Source organism: Microcaecilia unicolor, chromosome 6, assembly GCF_901765095.1.
Source record: "Microcaecilia unicolor chromosome 6, aMicUni1.1, whole genome shotgun sequence".
NCBI lineage: Eukaryota > Metazoa > Chordata > Amphibia > Gymnophiona > Siphonopidae > Microcaecilia > Microcaecilia unicolor.
The window spans coordinates 71,762,915-71,782,495 of NC_044036.1; the positions used below are offsets into that span (position 1 = coordinate 71,762,915).

The following is a 19,581-nucleotide window of genomic DNA, read 5'->3' on the forward strand; positions in this document are numbered from 1 at the left end:
AGGGTCAGTCAGCTCCTCCCGCGGTTGCGGTTGCAGGATAAGCCAGATCCCCCCGCATCGGCGGGTGTGGTGTCCCTCCCCCGCTCCGCGGGGATGAGCTGGACGGATTCCCCTCCCCCACTTGTGTGGGGATGAGCTGGGTTAATTCCCCTCCCCCGTTTCGGCGGTGGTGAGCTGGGCAGAGTGTCCCTTTGTGGGTGTAATTCTCTAAGTGCTGAGTCCTGCGGATGGAGCTTGGATATCGACATACTGAGGAGTTTCCGGCAGCACATGACCACATATAGGGAGGCAAAAGGATTGCTCTCTATCTCCACCTGCTGGTAGATGGACACAACCCACCAGTCTATGGATTGATCAGCTATGATTAATGGAAAGAAAATTATCAGGTACGATACATAATTTTACCTTAAACAGGCAGTTATGACCCCATTTTGCAACTGCTTATTTAAAACAAAATAATCATTGAAATTCTATAGAATCAGATTTTCTGAAGATGTGTTTTTACATTGTCTTAAGATTTGGACTGTGTTATTAAGGGGCCCTTTTACTAAGGCGTAGGAGGGCTAACGCACCAAATCGGCACTACTGCTGGTCTAGCGCAGTAATTCTGAGTTTGGTGTGAGCTGAATCCCATGGTACAAAATAATTTTCTACCACGCTGCTTGGTTACTGCTCAGATAGCATGTGAGCCCTTACTGCTAGGTCAATGGGTGGTGGTAAGGGCTCAGGCTATAAATAGGGGCATGCTAGTTTTAATTTCAGCACACACCCATTTCCCGGCCCATTAAAAAACTCCTTTTTCCCAGCCCCAGTAAAAAAAAAAAAAATGTCCCAGTCCAAACCCAAAACATGCACCCACACTACCGCAGGCCACTTTTCACTGCAGCTTAACAAAAGGACCCCTAAACGTTCAATTCAACTCTTGTATACCGCTAATATCCCCTTTTCAGGGTTGAGTGTGGTTTATATTCTAGGTGAGACAAAAGCAGATAGTTTTAGTGTGAGGTATGAGAAACATTAGAGACAATTGGTTCCAGTTTCTTGTAACCTGATTCCAGGTAAAGGTATGTAAATTAACATGGTCGGCTGAAACATCACTCTAAAATGAAATGGCCATAGTTGTCTTTGCAAAAGCTAAAAGTTTATTTTAAATTTTAGTTATACAGATGTGTTTCCATAACTTTCTTTTTTGGATTTGTTGAGCTGAAAAATAAACATAATGTGTTTTAGAAGCATTCAGAACTGTCCTAAACAAAGTAAAGACTCAGGGCAGGTGTCTTGATTTCTATATCTGTCTCCCTCCCCCTCCCCCCATTCCCAGTGACTCTGGGCAAGTCAAATAACGCTCCAATGTCCCATGTATAATATTTAAACTGTATAATATAATATGTAAACTGCTTTGAATGCAGTTGCAAAAAGCAATGAAAGGCGGGTATAACAAGTCCCATTCCCCCACCCCAACTTGCAGAAAGTGAGCAGCATGGCTTACCCTCACCAGCTTTCTCCTGCCAACTTCATTTTGAAGACTGAACCATGTAGGAGCCTGTAGTTTTGCAGGATGCCCTGGCCTTATCCAGTTGAGAATGAAGTGGGCAGAGGTGGTGGATGCTGTTTCATTTAAAAATTAAGATACTACATACAGCTATTACACAGGAACCATGCTATATTACAACAAAGGGTTAAAAGTGACATCAAAGAGGAAGTAGGAAAAAAGATGAGCCATTAGGTGGAATTAGTATAAATTAACATCTGTAACAGATGCTACTGTCCTGTCAAAGGGAAAGCTGCATTCGTCTTGAATCAGCCTTGCAACATGCCCAGTATCAAAATGTTTTCAAACACTAAAAATAAGACATATCAAGATGATTGTTTCTGTTACTGAAATCAGCTGAGTGTACCTTGTGTCTAAATAGAGGGTTCTCAACCCAGTTCTCAGGACAAACCCAGCCAGTCAAGTTATCAGGATATCCATAAAGAATTTTCATGAGAGAAATTCACTTGCATTGTCTCTATTGTATGCAAATCTAACTCATGCATATTAATTGTGGATATCCTGAAAAACTGACTGGCTAGGTGTGTCCCAAGAACTGAGTTGAAAACCACTAGTCTAAAAGTATTATCCTTTATGGCACCACCTTTTATATTTATGTAAGGTATTACCACAGAAAGAAAAAGCACTGGAAGCATTCATATCTAGACAAACCATAGGAACTTCTTGGTATCCTGCTATGTAATTAGGTAGAAACAAGAACAGGTTTTAGTTTAATCCCTCTCCTGACATACTATCACTTGAACTACTCATACAGGGCCCTTTTACAAAGCGGCAGTAAGCCCACACACTATTCCGGGACTACCGCTGGCCCAATGTGGCCGCTGGCAGTAGTTTCAGGTTGAGCATGCACCATTTCCAGGGGAAAAAATAAAAACCCTGGAAATGGTTAGCGCGGCGGTAATCGGGCATCGCTGCAAGCTGCCCGTTTACTGCAGGAGCCCTTACCACCACCTCAGTGGATGACGGTAAGTGTCGTCGTCGTCCCCACCCCTGCATGGCCACTGAGTTATCTTACAGCATGGCCATTTGGAGGGGGGGAGCTTTTTACCCACTGTGGTAAAAAGGGCCCTTGCATGTAGGAAAAATGGCCCACGCCACTACCACAGGACCCTTTTTCCCGCAGCTTGGTAAAAGGACCCCACAGTTATTTATGCTGTTAACCAGGCTGTCTAAATTGTTGACAGAGGAGCAAGCTCTGTGAATGCCAGTGAGTGCTGAGGATCCCCAATATTAAGCAAGTGCCTTCATTGTATCCTGAGAGGGCTAACTTGTACTGTTTAGCACCCCCATTCATTTTGAAATGGTGGCACCTATGTTGACACTTGTGCATGTATTGAAAGTATTGTGTAGAAATGAAATGCAATTTATTTAAACAATACAACAATATTTATATGAGTACAAACAGCCCGACACAGGCCGTGTTTCGCCCAACAGTTGGGCGAAACACGGCCTGTGTCGGGCTGTTTGTACTCATATAAATATTGTTGTATTGTTTAAATAAATTGCATTTCATTTCTACACGATCTGCTTTTTTTGTTTTCCATCTTGGAGTTTGCAGACCGTCTGCCTTCGTGCTTTCTTGAAAGTATTGTGGCCACATTTCACCTATTGCAGGCTGCTTCAGGGGCAGCGACTATCAATTAGATGCAATCCATAGATTAAACGTAGGCTATAAATTAAAACCACATTTGCAACATTTAAAACATAAAAGCTAATTATACATGTACACATTATAAATATAGGAGAAGACAAGAAGGAAGGGATAGGGGAGAAAAGTTTGGAAAACATTGATGATGGACATTTCAGGTTTAGTAATGTGTACTAGACTCATCAATAAAAAATTGTTGAAACATAAAACATAAAAGCTTTTTCATAAATAAAGGAACATAGGGTCCCTTTTACTAAGCCGCATAAGCACTTACCACCCGGCTACTGCATGGCCCTTGTGATAATTTCATTTTTGACGGGTGTCCGTTATTTTCTGGTGCGTGGGTGGTAATTGGCATTTTATGCGCGTAGACCATTACCGTGTGAGACCTTACCGCTAGATCAATGGCTGGCAGTAAAGTCTCAGACCCAAAATGGATGCGCAGCAATTTTCACTTTGCCGCATGTCCATTTTCGGCAAAAAGTTTTAAAAGGCATTTTTTTACTGGTGCGCTGAAAAATGATTCCCAAAACATACATCTACACTACTGCAGGCCATTTTTCAGCGTGCCTTTGTAAAAGGGCCCCATACTTATTAAGATCATAATTAATGGACTTTCTAAATTAAAAATAACTCAAAATGTCAATACCTCCTCACACCAAAATAGAAACATGTAAGAGGAAAGAATTTAATAAACACACGGAGGGAAAAGCCTCAGCAAACCCAGACCAGTTTCATATACTATGGTCTTCAAGGGCACTGTATAGTTAATCATCGGCATAAAAAAACCTCCTGTGTTTTTTATTATCAGATACTTTTAAAGAAAGCACAAATGCTTAGCTTAAGCCCAAACACTACCGCATTTGTCCAATCTTGACCAGCATTTTGATAATTGCTTCAGAGTCATGCAATATGCAGTTGATAGCAAAATTATCAAAAACCCAGAGAGCTCAGCCTACGCCTTTGCTCTTACATATTGGGCTAAATTAAAATCATAAAAACATGCAGAGGTATGTACAAGAAGGTGTCATTAACACAATAATTTAAGTGACATAAATATAATAAATACTAACAAAATGCATAAAAATGTAATAAATAACACACATATTTAAAAAAAAAAGTATAAAATTCAAATCCATGGTGAGAGCAAGCATACACAAAATCCACCAATGTGGAAGAATACAGGATCCAACAGAGAAATACGTAAAGAAAAGGGAGTGGGAAACAGAAAAAATAAACCATAGGACACCCAGAAGTTGGAGAGAACATTCTTTATTGATGGCAGCTAAAGACAAGACTCGACACAACACCGTGTGTCTGCTAAATGTGCCTGCCTCAGAAGTCTGGAAATATCAAATAGATACATAATCAAAATATAAAATAAGACAATAAACTCACATATGTAACAGAAAAACAACTGAAACATATTCTAAAATGTAAAGTAATAGATGGTCAGGAAGAATTATTATCAAACAACATAAATTATTATAAATACAAACCCGTACATTGATATGTAACATAAAATAAAAATTTGTGCTGTCAGTTATTGGAAGAAAATCAAAATCTAAAAACAAATGAAATAATGCCTAAATATACAGGAAAATTAATAAGTATACAAACAAATATATAGGTTCAAAGTGTACAGTTAAAGGTGACTAAATCATATTAGCAATATAAATCCATAAGAGACTATCAAACACCATAGATAAATACAAATATGTGTATAGAAATGTGAAGTAAATGAAAAAATATATTCAATCGTTAAAAAACTAATTGAATTTAAAAGCAAATGAAATGATAATACATGAATATATAAACCAGTAGTTTAAAAAAAACAAATTGTACAAGCAAATATTTTAAAATGTACAGTTAGAAAATACTGTTCACATTATCAAGTACCATATGAATACATATTTAAAAAGGCAACTCTTTAAAACAACGTGAATGTAGGACAAGCAGAAAATGTAATATAATATATACCCTATGCTGTCTATTGAAATGTTTTGCTGTATTATGTATTGTGTTGACATTGTATGTAGTATACTATGCCATACTTTTATTTATTTGGGGTTTATTAACTGCCTTTATGAAGAGATTCACCCAAGGCGGTGTACAGCAGATATAGTTTAACATAAAACTTAAAATTTAGTTAACAGCATAACAATAGTAAAATAACCAAGAATAAACATAAATACAATAAATGAGGTAAACTTGAAAACAGTAAATTGAAACCTAATAATAGAATTACCGTGAAACAGTATAAAAAATATACACATTTAACAGCACTGGAATTCAAATACCAGAGATATAATGCAATGTTAGGATAATACTAATGATACACCTAATAAGCATGCATTAGAGCATTCAACTAACATAGTTGTGATGCTAAATAGTATTGTTATTTTAATATTTTTACTGCTGTAATTGTCTATTGCTTATTCTTGCTGTACACTGCCTTCAAATAATTCCTTCAAAAACACGGTAAATGCTAATAAATAAATATAAACGCACTAATGAATGTTATGTTAAAAGTTGATCAAATGTGCATCAAACCCTGAGTAGAGTGGGAAGTACACACTTTGCTCCTTTCATATTCTCTGATCAACTTAGCCAACTTTGGCAAGTTTCATTTCCAACATTTGACACTGAGTTTTTGCATTTATCAAACGGTTAATATGTCTGCCATTCATCTATTTTTTTATTCTGTTTTTCTTTTTTCTTATCCATTTTATTTCCCATTCTGCTCCCATTTTGATGCACATTTGATCAACTTTTAACGTAACATTCGTTAGCACATTTATATATCATTCAAGTCTGTAATGATGAGTTTGTTATATTACATTTCTGCTTGCCCTACATTCACTTTGTTTTAAACAGTTGCCTTTTTAAATATGTATTCACATGGTCCTTGATAATGTGATCAGTGTTTTCTAACTGTATATTTTAAAATTATTTATTTGCTTGTACCAGGGGCATATCTGCGTGGGGCCACAGGGGCCTGGGCCCCTGCAGATTTTGCCCTGGACCCCCCCTACCATCGACCCTCTCCACCTCCCCCTCCCCGTCGCCGATCTTTGCTGGCGGGGGACCCCAAGCCCCCGCCAGCCGAAGTCCTCTCTTCCGTGCTGGATGCAAGTTGCAACGCTTCCTGTTCTTCTGAGTCTGACGTCCTGCACGTACAACGTCTGACTCAGAAGAACAGGAAGCATTGCAACTTGCAGGGGTCCCCCGCCAGCAAAGGTAAGTGACAGCGGCGGGAGGGGGTGGAGAGTGTCATTGGTGGCGAGGGGGGGGGTCTGGCAGTGGCGGGGGGGGGTCCGGAAATGGCGGGGGGAGGATCGGTGGCGCCGGGGGGGGGGCTAAAATGTGCCCCTTCCCTCTGGCTCTGGCCCCCCCCTACCGCCAGAGTCCAGATACGCCCCTGGTTTGTACAATTTAATTTAGTTTTTTTAAATATTGATTTATATATTCTTGTATTATTTCATTTGCTTTTAAATTCAGTTAGTTTTTCAACAATTGATAGAATGTATTTTTTCATTTTCTTCATATTTCTATGCACATATTTGTATTTATATTCATCTTTGGTGTTTGATAGTCTCATGGATTTACATTGATAGTGATTTAGTCATCTTTAACCATACACTTTGAACACATATATTTATTTGTTTGTGTACTTATTAATTTGCCTGTATATTTAGGCATTATTTCATTTGTTTTTAGACTTCGATTAATTTTCTTCCCATAATTGATTACACATATTGTTTTATTTTATTTTCCATATCCATGTACACATTTGTAATTATAATCATTTTTTATAACATTTCCTGATCATCTTACTATTATTTTACGTTTTAGAATATGTTTCAGTTGTTTCTATTGTTATATATGTGCTTTTATTGTATTATTTTATATTTTGATTATGTTTCTATTTGATATTTCCAGACTCCTGAGGCAGGCATGTTTAGCCGAAACATGGTGCCATGTCAAGTCTTTAGCTTCCATCAATAAAGAGTGTTCTCTCCAACTTCTGGGTGTCCCATGGTTTGTTTTTGAAGAGACATCATCCAAGAGCAAGAATACCGCTTAAGTTTGAATAGGTTTGTGGCATCTCTTTATAATGAATCATGCATACATGTTTAACAGGCTGTAAGATCACATACCTAAAGGGGGCTGTGAAAACACACTTCCCCTTAGCAGAGGCAATCTACAGATTCACAATCACATTCCAGGTCAGTAATTTAATCTAGCAGCAAAAACGATGATAAAAATCAGGACTTAAAGCTCAGCACTCTTCCCCAAAGGACAACTATGAATGCTAACCTAGGGATCCTTTTACTAAGGCATGCCCAAAAGTGGCTTGCGCTGGTGTAGGCACTTGTTTTAGAAGCGCACTAGTCCATTTCCCGAGTTCGCTTGGAAAAAAAAAAGGTTTTTAATGTGCCGGAAAATGGGCGTGCTGCAAAATGAAAACAACCAAGCTTCTATTTTCGGCCTGAGATCTTAACGCCACCCATTGACTTAGCGGTAAGGTCTCATGTGCTAACCGTGAGGTAGGCGTCCAACGCGCGCCAACTGCCGATTACCGCCAGGTAAGCGTTCTGCGGTAGAAAATAGAAAATATTTTCTACCGCATGTTTTGGGCGCGCGCCCAGTTAGCGCCATGTGGTAGAAAATAAAAAATATTTTCTGCCGAGCATATTGGACACGCGTAAAAAATGGAATTACTGCCCAGGGCAAGCAGTAGCTGGTCGATAGTTCCAAATTGATGTGTGTTGGACACGCATATGCACCTTAGTAAAAGGGCCCCTCAAAATAGTTTTTAAAAACCCTCTGCATTCCAGCAGCCATTTGCCCCTGAATTCTATAGAGTGCGCCTAGAGATCCGCGCCAAAATTGACGTGGATTCTTTAACAATGCGCATAACTTAAGCTAACGAGTGCTGATAATAGCACTTAACCAATAATGAGCACTGATTGTCACTGATTAGAATTTAGGTGCACCAATCGCTAATCGTATTCTGTAACGATGTGTACCGAACTTCTAACTCGCACAGGCCTAAAAGGGCATAGTATGGGTGGGGAAATGGGCGTTTCATGTGTGTTCTGAAATTTATGTGCCTAGTTATGGAATATGGCCCACTGCGCCTAAATCTACACACTGAGATTTATAACACTTTTCCATTGGTGTAAATGGAATTGTGTAGATTTAGGCGCTGAAATATCAACTAAGCATATTGTATAATCGGCGCCCAAATCTAGGCACTGATTATAGACTAAACTTAGCACTGATTTCAGCGCTGATTTTTAGACGCCATATATAAAATCTCCCTCTTTATGCTTTCCAGTTATGCGATTCTGACATCATTGGGACCAGAATGCATAAGGAGAGAAAATGTAAAGTGCATACTTAATGAAAACACTTAGGAAACCTATTTAAACAAATAAAAATGTCAAAATCTTTATTAAATCTTCAAAGCAGGCTAAAATGATGTGAGGTTTTCTTTTTCTCTTCAGGTGTCGCTCCAGTGATATCTCCAATAAGCACACCCCCAGTTTTACAAGTGCCTCCAAATGTTCAACCTGCTTTAGTGCAATCCTTCAGTCTTATAACAGAGGTAAATATTCACAATTTTACAGCATAGGAAGAGTTTGAATGGTGAGGTCGGCAATGCCCCCTCCCCATTTTAAAGGCCCTTTTACTAAGGTGCGTAGGCACCTACGCACATCAATTTGGAACTACTGCCCGGCTACTTTGAGCCCCAGGCAGTAATTCCATTTTTTATGCGCATCTGATACGTGTGGCAGAAAATGTCTTTTTATTTTATACCAAGTGGTGCTAACCAGGCGGTAATCAGCAGTATATGGGCACTGACAATTATCACCCGGTTAACGCATGAGACCTTACCTCTTAAGTCAATGGGTGGTGGTAAGGTCTCAGGCCCAAAATGGACGCACTCCAATTTTTATTTTGCCGCACGTCCATTTTTGGCCAAAAAGAAAAGGCCTTTTTTGCAGTTTTACTGAAAAACGGACCTGCGCACATCCAATGCACGCGTCTACAACAGCGCAGACCATTTTTCAATGCACCTTAGTAAAAGGACCCCTAAATGCTTTAGGTCTGAATGAGGAGTCAGAGGGAAGGTGACTGCAGAGACCTGCAGTGCTATACATGTGCTGAGTCTCAACAGCCTGTGCTAATAGCATATCTGTTGATGGGGCAGAGAGAATCAGAAAACTGAATGGGAGGGGAGGATAGAATTGGGAGGAAGGAGAGGTGAGGAAAATGAGAATAAGAAGGAAGGTAATGTGAAAGGGAGAAGACAAAATGGAGGAGTTTGAAGGAGAGAGGAGGAAAATGTAAAGGAGAAGAGGGAGAGATGGAAGGAAGTGGAGGAGAGCAGTGAGAGATAAGAGGAGGAAGAGAAGAGAGATGAAAGAAAGTAGTGAAGGATAGGAGGTGTATAGGAGCAGGAGGTGAGTGGATATACATGAAGAGGGAAGGAAGGACTTCTGAGAGAGAGGGGAGAGGAAAAATGAAGGGTACAGGTAGGATAAAGAAAACAAAAGAAATAGATGATAAGAATAAAATAAACAAAAGAAGAAAAATGGCAATAGATTGGAAAAATCAGCTGGATTAACTGAGAGATTTAAATGGGTAAAATAAAAGGAAACTTAGAAATCAAAGAGGGAAGAGAGAAAATTAGAAACCTAAACAAAAGGAATTAAATAGAAGGATCAAGAAAAAAATAAAGGAAGAAAATAAGAATAGAAAATCAAAAAATACAAAGGTTTGACAATATTTTCTGCACTGCTTGTTGCAGCTATAATTGAACAGGAGGAAGGTTAAATTTTATAAGTTTGGGCCTAGAAGGCTGGTGCATACGTGTGTATCAGAGAGAGAGATGAAGAAGAACATTTTCACCCTGTCTCCCTCTCTCCTCTATACTGAACCTGGATGAAGGAGAGAAAGTTATTCCCTGCCCTACCATTCTGACCTAGCTATTACTTGTCCCCTTTCCCAAATGAAACAGGCAAACTACCCGAGGCTGATCATTTTTTAACACTCCCTCCTCTATATGAAACAATTATTTTTAGTAATAATCATGAAATGAGACAAATGGTCAGAAAAGAAACAGAGAGTGAACATTTTCTCTTATTGAAGCTTGTAATCATCATGCTAGTAAAAATAAATATAAATAATACAGTACAAAAAAGGGGAAAAGTAATGGATTAATACTTTTTAATTACATTAATATATTTTTTTGAAAAAGGAGGGAAAAACCCCATACCTACATATTGGTCTGTAGCAGTAATGAATAATAGCATTGCAGTTTCTGTTTTCAAGCCTTAACTTCTGCAAATTTGTCAGACTTCATCAAAATTAATCTTCTTTGCATATTCATGTTCAGTGGACAGTATAGCCAGATTTGTCGATCTATCTTCACTCATAGTTGATCGAAGAACACTTTTTAATTTTGAAAAGTTTTTGTCACATGAAGCAATAGATATACAAATAGCTGGGAAAAGTCTTAAACATAAGGATAAGTTTGGCACAGATTTCATAAAAATACAATTTTACAATAAATTCTAGAAATTACAATACTGCCCATGTCTTTGTTTCTTCAGGATTGATTCCAGCAGCTTTTAAATGTGCCTGCAGTTGAAAGTTTTTCACTAAAATATCTTCACCAGAAAAATCATAAATTTCAACTATGTTTGGTAAAAACTTCCGAAGTTGTTGTTGTTCTGCAAAAATAAGAGAGAATGGCTGAATGATAGCAAACACTGACATTATTTGTTCCATTGTAGAGCAAGTCTCCAGTTCTTGGTGAAAATGATCAAGTCATTCAAACATAGCCCTTTTGATTTCTCTAGCAATGTAAGACCAGCATCTTTTGTTGTTTCTCCAGGCAATCTTCTTTGAAATTTGATTCTTTTTTTTCTATTTCAATATCCATTTCCTTACATTTTGTTATTGCATAATTAATGGCCTTCTCCACAATTTCTGTGCACTGATCTTCAAGGAACAGTTTTAAAGCTTGCCATTTCACTGTAAGTTTTTTAAAGCTGATTCCGGCTGTTTGCAAGAATTTTTGTGTCTGATTAACCTCATCTAAAACGTCATACCAGAAAATAAGATAACTAAAAAAAATAAAAATTGCATACAGCAGAGAGCAAAATCTGAGCTGAGCCTCTTGTATACACATTTTCCTTTGAATCACAAAGTACTTCAAAGGTAGAGATCAACTTTTCAAAATGCATCTTTAGTGCGCGCACAGCTTCATAATGAGCATTTCATCTTGCCTGGGAAAGTCTTTTCACTGTTATACCTACATTCTGCAGCATTTTCCATTGATGAGGTAAAACTAAAAAAGAACAAATACATTTTTTCCAAAGTTCCAAAAAAATCACACATGAAGAAACACTTCCAAAAGAGTGAACTCCGCAAAGTTTCAAAGAGTGATTTGCACAAGGCACAAATAAAGACTTGGGGTTAATTTCTTTGATTTTTGCCTGAATGCCACTGTGAATACCAGCCATAGTTGCTGCATTGTCGTATCCTTGACCACGATGGAGGTTTATGTCCAGTCCATCACAATCCAGTTGTTTCAAGATCTTTTCTGTGAGTTCAGCAGCAGTTTTCCCGGAAATAGGAAAGAAGCCCGAGAATGAATCCTTTATTTCAATTTTACCATCTTCAATATGGACATATCTGATCATTTGCACATTTGATCAGTGTGTGAAACATCAGGTGTGCTATCAAAAAGATTTCAAAGTGTTTTGCATTTTTTAAAATATCTGCCAGTATTTTTTTCTTTGACATAATTTCCCAGAAGATGAATTAATTCATTTTGAATTTTTGGAGATAAGTATGAACTCAATCTTCCTTTCAGAAGGAACAGCATGTTTGATTTTTACAAAATATTCCTTCAAAATTGGGTCATAATTTGAGAATAATTCCATCAACTCAAAATTTTTCCTTTGTTTGCTGATGATATATCCTCTTTGTGTTATATACATATGTGGTGCTGAATAAAGTTGCTTCTGCTGACCTTCGGCTGATGAGATTTCTTGGTCCACCCCTACTCTCTTGGATTGTTACATCCTGTCTGTGACCACGGAAAGAAAGATTTTTGTTTGCCCAAAAACATAATTGTGTCCAAAAGACGATGTAAAATGTCTCTCCAGTTTGTTTTCTCTTTATCCATTTCCACTTGATGGATTTTATCAATAGTTTTTAGAGTCCCATTGCCAAGGTCTTCCATGTTTCTAAACAGGAAAGATGTTGTTCAGATATCTCATGTTCAAGGACTTTAGGATTTAATTTCCACCAGTTTTTAAAGCCAGTTTTAAAGTCAGATGTTCCACCTTTTGTCTCATTGTCTGCAGCAAAAAACAAAATAAAATTTTTTTAAATTTTTAAATAAACCATCTTGAGTTCTCAATGCTTTTTCACCCTTTGGTAAAGATTTATAAAACCTAAGTGTCGACTGCCTCCTTTGGTCTTTTTTCCTTCTTGTTGAACTGCAGAGAAAGGTCCACCTTTATTCTGAAGAGGTTCACTTCCCCTTTTAACCAAATTAACTCTCAAGTCATCAGGAACAGGTATTGGCTATCTGCCCCTTTTGATTCAGCATCTCCCTCTGTCTCTGTCCCTTTCCATCTACTGTCTCCCCCTCTCTCTTCTTCTTCCATCCAGCATCTGTTTTTTCCCTCTGCCCCTTCCATCCACCATCTGCCTCTTACCAACCAGTGTCTGCCCTTTCTCTCTCTGCCACGTCTAACTCAAATTCAAGTTTTCTACCCATTTCATTTTCACAGTGAGCAAAAGTACACAAAAGAGAGCACTAGATGTAGGAAAGTCTGCAGTCTAGTATTTCACCCTCCTAGTGTTGGAAAAGAAAGCCAGCAGATCAATGTCACAACAAAAAGATTTTATTGAAGATACCGTGTATGAACAAATCGCCCGACACAGGCCGTGTTTCGCCCACCTAGGGCTGCGTCAGGGGCTAATTTGAAACCTTCGTAAAGGGGCAATGTGGTCTCTAGCATATACAAATGGACACACCATTATTGAAGCTGGAAAAGGGGACCCTCCTAGTGTTTACTTGCTTGCCTTTTAATATGGGGAAATGAGGCGCCCAACTGTTTCCTGTTTTTCAGTGCCCTGAAAAGTATGGGGCTTTTATTTTATATGGCAGGATCCTGGTGCTGGACTCCTATAAAGTGTTGTCCTCCTCATACTAAAATTGTTCACTTTTTCATGGCTAGGATGCACTGCTGCTTTACAGTAGAGTACTAGTGTCTTATAATGAAGGACACAAGGAAGCAAGAAAAGGAGAAAGGTCCCCTACAAAAGGAATGCCAAAAGTATGAAAGGAATGCCAAAAGACAAGGAAGTAGGGGCAGACCAATAAAAATGAATAGTGGAACCCTGGAGTAAGAACTGATAAAATATAAAGGGCCCCTTTTACTACGGGGATGGAGAGTAGGCATGTTCTGCACTAATTGGTTAGCACAGCTACATTGCCACTGTCTAACTGATTGGTATGTGGTTAGCGTATGAGTCCTTACCGCCTACAAATTAGGTGTAGGTAAGTGCTCACATGCTAACCACACACATTAATTAGAAAATTAACACGTAGCCATTAATGTTGGAAATAGAAAAATTAGCCATTTTACCCTTGTGGCAAAAATCAACCATTTTACTCATGTGGTAAAAATGGCCTTAGCAGATGGGAATGACACAAGTACACACTAAAGCCACCTTTTATAACAGCTTAGTAAAAGGTCCCCAATGTTTATGATAAGAAAAGACCATAGGTGTACAGAAAACAAATCCCCCCAAAATGACGGAAATTCAGAAGATAGACTCAGTCTCAACACTGTTATATTTTTCAGTGCTGAGTGCCTACATCAGGAGTCAACAATGATCTGAATGATTTAAAACACAAGTGACTGTGATTGGGGATTAGATAATCTTGAAAGGGAAATAATCAATATAAATACTTTCTCTGCTTCAAGCTCTGAGAAAATACAGTCACTTGTGTTTTAAATCATTCAGACCATTGTTGACTCCTGATGCAGGTACATAAGTACATAAGTACATAAGTAGTGCCATACTGGGAAAGACCAAAGGTCCATCTAGCCCAGCATCCTGTCACCGACAGTGGCCAATCCAGGTCAAGGGCACCTGGCACGCTCCCCAAACGTAAAAACATTCCAGACAAGTTATACCTAAAAATGCGGAATTTTTCCAAGTCCATTTAATAGCGGTCTATGGACTTGTCCTTTAGGAATCTATCTAACCCCTTTTTAAACTCCGTCAAGCTAACCGCCCGTACCACGTTCTCCGGCAACGAATTCCAGAGTCTAATTACACGTTGGGTGAAGAAAAATTTTCTCCGATTCGTTTTAAATTTACCACACTGTAGCTTCAACTCATGCCCTCTAGTCCTAGTATTTTTGGATAGCGTGAACAGTCGCTTCACATCCACCCGATCCATTCCACTCATTATTTTATACACTTCTATCATATCTCCCCTCAGCCGTCTCTTCTCCAAGCTGAAAAGCCCTAGTCTTCTCAGCCTCTCTTCATAGGAAAGTCGTCCCATCCCCACTATCATTTTCGTTGCCCTTCGCTGTACCTTTTCCAATTCTACTATATCTTTTTTGAGATACGGAGACCAGTACTGAACACAATACTCCAGGTGCGGTCGCACCATGGAGCGATACAACGGCATTATAACATCCGCACACCTGGACTCCATACCCTTCCTAATAACACCCAACATTCTATTCGCTTTCCTAGCCGCAGCAGCACACTGAGCAGAAGGTTTCAGCGTATCATCGACGACGACACCCAGATCCTTTTCTTGATCCGTAACTCCTAACGCGGAACCTTGCAAGACGTAGCTATAATTCGGGTTCCTCTTACCCACATGCATCACTTTGCACTTGTCAACATTGAACTTCATCTGCCACTTGCACGCCCATTCTCCCAGTCTCGCAAGGTCCTCCTGTAATCGTTCACATTCCTCCTGCGACTTGACGACCCTGAATAATTTTGTTTCATCGGCGAATTTAATTACCTCACTAGTTATTCCCATCTCTAGGTCATTTATAAATACATTAAAAAGCAACGGACCCAGCACAGACCCCTGCGGGACCCCACTAACTACCCTCCTCCACTGAGAATACTGGCCACGCAATCCTACTCTCTGCTTCCTATCTTTCAACCAGTTCTTAATCCATAATAATACCCTACCTTCGATTCCATGACTCTGCAATTTCTTCAGGAGTCTTTCGTGCGGCACTTTGTCAAACGCCTTCTGAAAATCCAGATATACAATATCAACCGGCTCCCCATTGTCCACATGTTTGCTTACCCCCTCAAAAAAATGCATTAGATTGGTGAGGCAAGACTTCCCTTCACTAAATCCGTGCTGACTTTGTCTCATCAGTCCATGTTTTTGTATATGCTCTGCAATTTTATTCTTAATAATAGCCTCCACCATCTTGCCCGGCACCGACGTCAGACTCACCGGTCTATAATTTCCCGGATCTCCTCTGGAACCCTTCTTAAAAATCGGAGTAACATTGGCTACCCTCCAGTCTTCCGGTACTACACTCGATTTTAGGGACAGGTTGCATATTTCTAACAGTAGCTCCGCAAGTTCATTTTTTAGTTCTATTAATACTCTGGGATGAATACCATCAGGTCCCGGTGATTTACTACTCTTCAGCTTGCTGAACTGACCCATTACATCCTCCAAGCACCAAAACACGGAACCATGTCAAGTCTGAGTCTACATAAGTACATAAGTATTGCCATACTGGGACAGACCAAAGGTCCATCGAGCCCAGCATCCTGTTTCCAACAGTGGCTAATCCAGGTCACAAATACCCAGCAAGATCCCAAAAATGTACAAAACATTTTATACTGCTTATCCCAGAAATAGTGGATTTTCTCCAAGTCCATTTAATAACGGTCTATGGACTTTTCCTTTAAGGAGCCGTCCAAACCTTTTTAAAACTCCACTAAGCTAACTGCCTTTACCACATTCTCTGGCATTGAATTCCAGAGTTTAATTACACGTTGAGTGAAGAAATATTTTCTCCGATTCATTTTAAATTTACGACATTGTAGCTTCATCGCATGCCCCCTAGTCCTAGTATTTTTGGAAAGCATGAACAGACGCTTCACATCTACCCGTTCAACTCCACTCATTATTTTATAGACCTCTATCATATCTCCCCTCAGCCGCCTTTTCTTGGCGATTTGTTTTATGTAGACCTACGGTCTTTTCTTATGATAATAAACTTTATCAGTTCCTACTCCACTATTCATTTTTATTGGTTCACGCCTACTTCCTTGGTTTTTTTTTTATTTTATAATGAGACACCAACTCCTGGTGGAATTCCTTTGTTGGATCCTGGCCTCTCTTTTATTTTTGTGTGTCTTATAATGAGATTATGAGTATGACTGGAGCCTGGACAAGACCTAACCTTCAAAAATTCATTTTCACAGGGTATAAAATAGTTTTAGTAGTCTAAATATATATAATTGTGCAAACAAGATTTAAACAACTTAGGATAATGATTTAAAATATTATTTATTTATTTATTTATTTGTATTTGTTGCATTTCTATCCCACATTTTCCCACCTTTTTGCAGGCTCAATGTGGCTTACATATTACCGTTATCGGCATTAGCCGATTTCGGTCTGAACAAATACATGGTTTGAATGAATACAAAGTGAATTGTGGTAGAATGAGGTACATGTAAGGTATGTACAATTGGAGGAACTTACTTTTATTACCCTTGTTTTCCAGAATGTATCATTAAGGGATATCCAAGAAGACCTTGAGACCTCACCACTACTCCTGGAACCCTCACATGTCCTTCATAATGAGATCACTGGATTAGTTCATAATGTAACAGAACGTATGTATTTTACTATCTCCATATGTGAATTATAATACTTGGATTCGGATGACTACTGATGTAATTTTACCTAAAATAGCAATACTTACCAGTATGTTTATCAAGGATATTGCTAATGAATAGTTTTTGTGCCTTCACTTTCTCAGTTTGAATAATATTGCATTAAGTGTTTTACATGGAGCCCAAGTTTACATAGAATATAGAAGTCAAAATGTAAACATTCCAGGATACGCTGAGTTCTGGTGGTGGTTTAGAAAAGCATCTTTTGACATAGGGCCTTTCCTAAAATACCTACAGAAGTGCGTATGTATTTGTCAGCATGTACAGTGGGAGCAGCCATTTTACAAATATAAACATTGAAAAAATGAATGAGACAGATCCACAGGCTTCCACATGGTGGTGTGGCACTTATAAGTGGAAGTAGCGATTTCACAACTTCCATTTATAAGTGGCACCAGTTCCACATATAGCTGCCTTATTTTAACATATAAGTGCTGCTAGTTAAGTAGTGAGGCTGCAATTTTAACTTGGTTTCGTTTTGGAGGTGGGCATAAACTACATGGGATGAAGGAGAATGACTACATTATTCCCTTGTATAAAGCCCTGGCTGAATGAGCACCTTTATTATTTTTTTTAACTTATAGGTGCCTTTGAGCAGGTGACAATTTGTATCCATATAGGTGTACTTCCTTTTTAAAATAAGAAATACATGTGTACATTGTAGACCTGCCCAAATCTTGCTCTCTTGAAATCTGTACATGCTGTGGATAACTACATGTAAATAGTGGCTTTTTGAGGGCCCCTTTTACCAAGCTGCGTCAAAATGAGGCCTGCGCTAGTGTCGGGCCCCCTTTTAATGCAGCGGTCAAAAGGTAGGTCTTGCTTTTCTGCAGGAATTAGCTGTGCATCAAGTAAAGCACTTGCACAGCCATTTCGGGGGGGGGGGGAGCCCTTACTGCCACCCATTGAGGAGGCAGTAAAGGCTCCCGCGCTAACCCAGCGGTAACCGGACAACGTGCGGCACTGCCCAATTACCGCTGGGTACACATCGGTGCTACAAAACTAAATGTATTTTTGTAGCACCAGATATGACGGTGTGTTGGGGTGGGAAGTACTGCCGGGCTGCTGTGGTAGTCCGGCGGTACTTCCTTTTTAGCAAGTAGTAAGCCCGCACTGAGCTTACCCGCCGCTTTGTAAAAGGGGCCCTGAAATTGGTATATACACATGTATGTTATCTACATATGTAAATGTCACTATTTGTACAAGGATGTGATTCAAAGATAATGGCCAATGTGTTTAGTCTTAGCCCTGTGTCAATCAGTTATTCTTTATAATTTCTTAATAGGTTAACATGTTACTTTGATTTTTTTTTTGTTTAGTATTTCATATATCGTATGTTTTATTTATTATTTTTCTCTTTCAGTGACATTTTACTTGAAAAATCTAATTATAAATATGGCAAAATCAGCATTTGTAATTGACAAGCAGGACGATTTGACCCCACAAATGGGTGATGTCATTTGATGTCAGCTGAGAAAAACCTAGAAAGTTTTTCTGCGCTTACCCAGGGTTCCTTGCACAATCCCCATAGTTCTTTTTTGTCTTTTTTTCTCTGCTCCCTCAATGGACATTTTTTCAGTACCAGAGGGAGTGTATTTTCTCTCTACCTTTCTTCATTGTGTTCCCACCTGCTGTCGGAAAGCTCCTCGTTTTTTGTGAACAAATATATTGAGTTTGATTTAGCATCTGATCTTTTCACCACAATGGCTCAGAAATAAGACAACAGATTAAGGGCACGCTAGCATTTTTAGTGCGTGCTAAATGCTAAGTTGCCCATAGGAACATATGGGTGACTCTAGCATTTAGCCACACTAATTTTAGCATGTGCTAAAAACACTAGCGTGGCTTAGTAAACAGGGCCCTAAGTGATGTCCGATCTGTAAGGGCCATGGTCATTGTTAATCTCCACTGCCTTTGCTCACTTGCAGTCACTATGCTAGAATGTCACAGAGAGGTAGGGGAATGGAAAGTGAGATTTCCTCTCCTTCAATCTCATTGCCATTGGCACAGAAGAGAGAGAAAGGATATGCAAGGCTGACAAACCAAAAGAAAAAAAACAGATACAAAAAAATAATGGAACAAGAGGGTAACAGAAGAAGCGGTTTATTACAAGGTTACCCGAAAAAAAATCCATCAACCATGATTCACTACTAGTCCAGACCACAAAAATATCATCAATGTATCTTCGCCAAAGCATAATATTCTCTGTGAATTTGTTATTTTGCAAGAATTTATCTTCAAAACATGCCATAAACAGATTAGCTAATGAAGGTGCTACCATTGCACCCATGGCAGTACCTTTTATTTGTTTGTAAAAAGTACCTTAAAAAAAGAAATAGCTTTCTTTCAGTGCTATAGTGATAAGTTCCATGTT

General features: G+C 38.9%; 1 protein-coding gene across 1 annotated transcript in view; it reads left to right on the top strand.

The window, feature by feature from the left end:
- The window catches only part of BRDT (bromodomain testis associated), a 296,166-nt gene that overhangs the window by 230,353 nt on the left and 46,232 nt on the right, over positions 1 to 19,581 (top strand). The window contains 1 exon segment of the mRNA XM_030206522.1: positions 17,036 to 17,147. Coding sequence (XP_030062382.1) covers positions 17,036 to 17,147 — 112 coding nt within the window.